Raw genomic sequence first — 7,263 nt, 5'->3', positions numbered from 1 at the left:
AAAATAACAAAACAGAGTCATTTTACAGCTCTTTGGGGGGAAGTCCCTCATGGGGAGCATTGTCTGAGTAAGTTGTAGTTATGTGTATATTTACTGTGAGCCCTTCTTTCCATGTCTCCAGAGATTAGTTTTGAGCTGGAAAAGTTCACATGTTATGTTAGGCCCTGGTTTTCACAGTTTTGGGTGGGGAGAACTTTTTAAAAGTGCATGCTCGGGTAAAAAACCCAACTGTCTAAAAACTTCCCAATAGGCATCTATGTGGTCTCTGTCCCACTTAACTGCATGAACTTGTAGCTGGTCTTTCTGGAGCTTGTCTGAAGGTTGAGTCTTTAGGAGTCTGAAAAAATTCTGATTTTACTTCCAATTCCTCTGATTCTCAGCAGCACAGTTTGATTAGACATGGTCTGTAACTTACAATAACAAATACTTTGGATCCTTCTCAATATGTATCTCAAATCAACCTTCTCTCCCCCACCCCCATACCCACCCCTCCTTCCTCAAGTTCTTTTAACCATAGGCACAAAGATTAGGAAGTAAGCTTCAGGAAAATGAAATGGGGTCTGCCCAAGTTAGGAACCTGCCCAGGTCCCAATTTCAGTTCTTTCCAGAATATGCAGTATTATCTTAGGCCTCCATTTTCCCATCTATAGCAGATATCAAGAGGACTACAGACCAATCCTATGATTTTCCAAGTGTTTTCTAATCTTCTGTCTTCAAGAGAGAAATTGTATCCCCCCTGTTGTCATAGTCACACAGTGAACAGGTGAATTTGTATGAGGTACCATTAGGTGCTGCCCTTATCCAGGGACCAAGCACTGCGTGGGGAGCGCATGCAGTAGTACTTGTTCACCACGTGCCTACACTGGTCACACTTGACTGTACAGCACCACTGGAATTTGCAGTTACAACTGCTGATGGCCTCAGTTCTTCTCTCTTCTATTTGCAGGCCACAATCAGTGCACAGGCGCCCACAGTTATGTTGCTCCTGCCTGGACGTGTTGTGGCTGTTCTGCAGACACTCTCGGCCCTCTGTGCCATAGATGCCCAGGCTGGAATTCCGGGTACAGTAATCTGGGGATTCCTCTAAAAAGATCAGCTCTGACTCTGCACTAGGCAGGAAGGCCTCCATGGGTGCCCAGTGACCCTCAGCACTGTTACCAGCTCTTAGTCGCCGCTTATCCATCTCAATTTTCAGTGCCTGCTCATACTTGACCTTTAGATAGTCTCCCATCTCCCGGAAATCAGCCAGCTGCAGCCAGCATGTCTGAATGCTACAGCTCCCTGAGATGCCATGACATTTGCAGGTCCTTCTCATGGTGGCTCTCACTCCCTTCAGAGAGACAAAACAAAAGAGGGAAACCCAAAAGGGAAGACCCAAGGCTCAGTGAAATAGAATTCCTTAACTTTAGAGGAACATCAGAATTATTGGGGAGGTTGGGGAAAATACTTTTATTTCTGGAGCCTACCTCAGATCTTGTTAAATAGAATGTTCAGGGCTTTAAAGGCCTTGGTGTTGGTGATTTTAAAGCTCCTTTGGATGATTCTTATGCAAAGTCAGGTAAGTGATGAGGTCACTGGAGTCAGGCAGCCTAGGCTGTAGGCCTAAGCTCCATCATTTGTAGAATTTGTTTCTCTATCTGCCCAATTGGATTTAAGAATGATTGAGAAAATAAATTATGAAGTAAAATATGATCATGGGCACTGTTACTGCCTTGAAACTGGGGATTGGAGTGTTTGTGGGAGATTGGGTTTGTCCTCTGGGCTCTCCTAGCGGGAAGGAACCTCCCTGAGTCGAATCTCAGTCTCCAAGGCATTTGTGCATGGTGGTAATTACCTTGAAAACCTTTTCTACTTGTCCTAGAGCATCTGAGACATCTAGGTACAGGTTCAAAAGGAAATCTCCAGATTTGAGTAGATAATACTCCAGGGATTGCTACCTTATCAGAAGTGTTGGGGGGAGCCAACACTTCCCCTCCAGGGAAGCCTAAATCAGTCTCAGTCCCAGAACCCAAATTTATTTTAGAACACAGGCTGGTTAATAAACCCCTCTTAATTTTCTAGAACATGCATTTGAAGTGGTTAAAATTAAGTTGTGAAAGAAAGGCCTTGACTTGTTTCTTAGAAACCAAAAGTTCTTAGAAACCTGTCTGTGAAGGAGGTAAGAACATACGGTTAAGTGATAAGAGGACTAGACTAAAAGATCTGATTATTTGCTCAACTCTAATACTTACTAGTTGTATTGCCTTGGCCAAGCCACTTGGTCAAGTCACTTGATTCAGGCTTAATGAGCCCTGTCATGCAGAGAATAGGGGCAGCCATCCCAGACCTGCTGGGTGGTGTGAAGATGAAACACGGATATGAGACAGCTCTTGGTAAGTTGTAAAGGGCTGCACAGATGTGAGGATATTGCCAGTACTGCCCCTGATGGCTCACTGGCCAACTCCTATACCCACCAGCCTGCCTGCCCTGTTGTTGTGAAGATTCATCAGGGCTCTGGCATCCTTTCCTTTCTCCAGGCTGTCCACAAAGAGTTTGGAAATTCTTTCTCCAAATTCCACATTATCACTACAGCCTCCCCAAATCCAGCCATGGCCTCCTACACATAAAGAGAAAAGAAAGTTCTGCTAAGTCCTAAGAGAAGAGTCATGATTATTTTGACTGACACAGCAAAACTACTCCCCAAGAGCCCTAGAAGTGTGTGAAGCTATAGCTGAAGGTGAGACAGTGAAAGTGAGAGGTGCTCAGAGTGGGAGTAGTCTTGTTCTCATAATTGACTGCCCACGCTTCAAGCACTTCCCAACTCTAAGCAGTTAATCTCTGTACCTACTGTTAAAGCAGGTACACTGAGCTGGTCTAAATGATCTCAATTGTTCATTGCTGCTCAAACATTATGGAATTCTGCACTGTCTTCCTACAATAGTCTTGTTTGAACCAGCTCTTCCCTCACTAGTGAAAAATCTGAGTAAGTGTCTCAGGTGTTCTGCAAATAACTGAGTAGCTCCAGATTATGGACAAGTCATTATAAGCCTGAAGTGGGGGGATTATCTTTAAATTTTCTATGTCCCCTCATTGCTAGATGCCTTCTTATTTTTAGATCCCTGGAATTGTGGCCCCAGTCTCAACTTAGGAAAGTCTATATCCAGGGAGTCCCCAACAATGAAATTGCTGCTGGATATAGACTACGGGTATAAGGAAACTGTGTCCCTCAACCTTTCCCTGGAAGACTGTAATGTGCACTCTGTCCTGCAGGCCCTCTCCTCTTCCCATCTCCCAAACAGGTAAGAGCCCAACTTACCTGTTTTCCCATTTTTTGACTCATCACAACCACAATTTTCAAAGTCTCCCATGCTACAGTTCTTGGTGATGGTGTACATGACTCCAGCAGAGCTGATAGCATGAATGAAGGAAGTCTCCCTAGTGGCTTTGGAGAGAAAGAAGGGACTGAAAACTTGAATCCTGATGGCCCAAAGCAGATACTTTGGAAAAGCAATGCTGTTTCTCTCCGCTGGTCCCCAGCCTCCTTGGGGTCTAAGAGGACGTATTCTACTTAAGAGAATGGTGCATATTTTCCCAGCATCTTTACTTCATCCTGACAGAAAAAGACCTCCACTTGCTACCATGGGAAAAGTGAGGTCCAGAGCTAGAGAGATGAGACCAAGGCTACTCTCCTCACTGCCTGTGGTGTTGGGACTGGGACCCTTCTTTCCAGAGTCCAAAGCTAGACCTGTGATAGTTAGCCATTGCTGCTGGTCCTCAGATAGTGAGAACTTAGGGCCAAGAACCTGGCTTAGCAAAGAGAACTTAGGGCCATGAGCCTGGCTTAGCAAAGAAAAGAGGATCTTTTTTTTTTTTTTGACATGAAACTGGAGCCATATTATAATCATAACGGTCGTGGCTAACACTTCCTGAACTCATGTTTTACTAAACTCTTTATAAACATTGCCAACTTCAGTTTTACATGTTGCTCATTCCATCTGTGTTGCCCTATGGGAAGACATTTCATTCCCATTTTCTTTATTCCCTTCCCCCCAACTGTCCTCAGCTAACAACTATTATGCAAATTACTGCATACGGTTACAAGCCCAGAGAAGTGAGAGGAGGCAGTATCTTTCACAGTATTTATGCACATGTGCGTGCACACACACAAGCCCCAAGTGAGGCAAGGCTCAAAGTGATCTCTCAGCTTCACTCTTGGGAGTTTATGACAGCTGGGCAGATGTGAAACTCCCTCAAGGGCTGCAGACACTGCCCTTTCCATTTCATGCAAGTCAGTGCAGGATAAGTGTGTATAAGCACAAATCCAGGTGTGCATTTAAAAAATAAGAGTAATTTATTACATTTGTCTAGAGATACCTTCGTAGCTACCTCATTTAACCCTTATTCCTTGTGACTTAAATAGAGTTGATCTTACTGACCCAAATGACATTTGAGAGAAGTGAAATAATTCACTGAAGGCCACATAGGAAGTGGCAGGTCAGTAGATCACTAATAACTTTTTCATCTCACTGTGCACATATATGTTACTCATACATACATGCTCCAAGGATACCTCTGTGCACATGTATCCCCTTGTACAGGTGCACAAACTTACCACTTCTTAGCCTGTTGTGAGTGGAGAGCTGGAGAGCATTTTCAGGGCAGTTCCAGCGTTCCCAAGCAAATTGGAACTTACATTCCTCGATGCCACTCTGGGCTCCCAGGGCCACACTTGTAGTGTAGGTCAGATAAGCCTAGCAAAGGGAAAAGGGCTATGAGCTTCAGCCCTGGGGTAAGTGAGGTCGTCTGAGGATATAGGCAAGATTCAAATGAGTTAGTTGTCCATTACGGGGCAATCCTGGTTGTCTCTGGGTGAGGGACTTCTGGCATTGCCTCCCCTCCCATTTTTTCCCATCTTCCCCAAAGAATTCTCTTAGGAAACAAGATAGGTTAAAAACAGGACCCAAAGATCATCCTACCTTGGGACCTGTTATCAGGAAATTATTCACAGACCTACCAAAAAGAAAAAGTAAGGCAATGGTGAATGGGGATGAAATAATGGGGACTCCCTTGGTATAAAGTGGGAGATAGAGAAAAGAACTTACCAGGCAGAGGCATTGAAGGTGGCATAGCATATGACCACAATCACTTTGAGCATAAAGAGGTCCCCCATGGCCCTGCCCACTACCAGGGGACCAGGTCCAGCCCAGGGCCAAGTCCAGAGAAGTGAGAGGAGGCAGGGTCTTTCACAGTATTTATATGGGGAAATTCTGAATGACCAAGGGGGAAAAAAACCAACAGCTCTTCTCATTCGTCCCTCACTGGCTGGGCTGCTGGAGCCACTGACCCAATGGGGGACAAGGGAGGAGGGACTCAGCCCAAAGTCTTGAAGGAAAGCCCCGCCCCACACCACCCCACCCCGCCCAGTCTTCCCTCCCAGACTGACTGAGAGACTGAAGCTTTTCCCTACCTAGGTTTCTTTCCTCTACAAGCCTTTTGCCTCTTTCTGCTTGAGGGCTCATTTCTCAGAATCTGGTAGCCCAGAGCAGATTAGGTCTCTAAACCTACAGCTAGGGGCCTCTCCTTTAGAGTTGCAGTGAAAACACAACTCCTTGCCTTGCCTTCCTCCCCAAGGTGTTAATAATTATAGAGGAACTCTATTTGGGACCCCTTCCTGCTGTTTTTACCCAAGGCAGTGATTGCACCTTTCCTACCTTCTCCTTTGGTGATAATAAAGTCATGGAATTGTGCAGAAACACTTCACATATCATCTTTTCTACATCCTTTCTGTCACATTCCACCAAACTAAGTTCTGGTAAATTTCCTTCATACCTAGTAGACCTATCCTTTCATATATGAGTGTTAGAGCTCTAATTTGTTAGTTGCTTGTATATGTGAAATCAACCTTTGGTGCTGTAGTTGAAAAGACAAATGCTTTTCTTTCCAAACACTACTTTATTGTATGACATCAGCTCCGTAGCCAGGAATATATTTTCTAGATTCAATTCGTATTCTTAATGTTTAAGAAGAAGCTGAATGGGGCCTCCCCGGTGGCGCAGCAGTTGAGCGCTGGGTTGCGAAGCTGCCCGCAGCCTCTGCAGCGCCGGTTCGATCCCCGGCTGCTCCCCGGCCACCGGAGGAGGGTCCCACATGGCGCGCAGACCTCTCCTGTCTCGCCAGCTGCTCCCCTCAGCAGTGCACTTCGGTCCTTCTGCCTGCTCTGCTCCCCGCTCTGGCTCTGGTGAATTCTCTCACCCTCCCGCGCTTCTGACTGTACCCAGTGCTTGTATAAATAAATAAATAAATCTTAAAAAAAAAAGAATCTTTTATAAAAAAAAAAAAAGAAGAAGAAGAAGAAGAAGCTGAATGAATGGAAAAATGAATGAACGAACTTGTGGCCCCTAGAAGGGACTGGAGGCACCATTAGGTGTGGCTGGGTACTCCAGTGAAGAAGTGGAGATGTTCCTTGTTTGGTGAAGCTCTTTCCTAGGTCTGGGGAAGGATAGACTAGACAGGCTCAGAGGAAGGTACAAATAGAAAGTCACCCTCCTGACTCATCTTTCTGTAGCCAGCATAGTATCTTGATCACTTTCCAGCATTGTTGACCTGATTTGGATGAGAAGGGGAGCTCAGATATACCCTACCAGTGGAGTTCCAAGGATTGAGGAGTCCCCAGGCTTTTTTAGGAGAGTACACTCAAAGTATGGACCAGAACTTGTGTAGGTCTGCAGACTGTTATCTGCAGATAATAGTTATGTGACAAGATAAGCATAGAAATGAAAGTGTTTAAAAATTTTATAGTAACTTCATAGAGTAACTTTAGATATGTTAAATCTAATAGGAAGTTTGGGCTCCAGTTTTGTATTTTTTGTTTCATTTTTCTAGGAGGGTGGGTGCCAATGTCAGGAATGCAAAATGTACTTAACAATTGAAAACTCAGGGGCCTTCCCGGTGGCACAGCGAGTTTGAGTGCAGCACTGTGGAGCTGCCCGCAGCCTAGGCTTCTTTCCTGTGGAGCTGCCCGCAGCCTGCAGCCTGCCTGCAGCCTCCGCAGCGCTGGTTCGATTACCACATGGCATGATGGACCTCTCCTGTCTTGCCCACTGCTCCCCTCAGCAGTATTTTGGTCCTTTCTGCCTGTTCTGCTCCCTGCTCTGTCTCTGGTGGATTCCTTACCCTCCCGCCTCTGGCCTGTACCCCAGTGTTTGTATGAATAAATAAATCTTTAAAAAAGAAAAAGAAAAACATCAGGGCTAAAAAAAAAACAAAAATGAAAACTCTGCCTCT

At 45.2% G+C, this 7,263-nt stretch overlaps 1 protein-coding gene across 1 annotated transcript; it reads right to left on the bottom strand.

Annotated features, from left to right (window-relative positions):
* Positions 1 to 784: 784 nt before the first annotated feature.
* On the bottom strand, positions 785 to 5,287 carry WNT8A (Wnt family member 8A; the record flags this gene model as incomplete). The annotated part of the gene is made up of 6 exons (XM_084251735.1): positions 785 to 1,330; positions 2,454 to 2,596; positions 3,296 to 3,421; positions 4,592 to 4,730; positions 4,956 to 4,989; positions 5,082 to 5,287. The coding sequence occupies 6 exons, from the start codon at positions 5,285 to 5,287 to the stop codon at positions 785 to 787; spliced, it is 1,194 nt and encodes a 397-aa protein (XP_084107861.1).
* Positions 5,288 to 7,263: the final 1,976 nt, after the last annotated feature.

Source organism: Talpa europaea (assembly GCF_964194135.1).
Source record: "Talpa europaea genome assembly, chromosome: 13".
NCBI classification, from domain to species: Eukaryota; Metazoa; Chordata; class Mammalia; order Eulipotyphla; family Talpidae; genus Talpa; species Talpa europaea.
The sequence above is the reverse complement of the archived record's forward strand: the minus strand, read 5'-3'. Positions and strand labels throughout refer to the sequence as shown.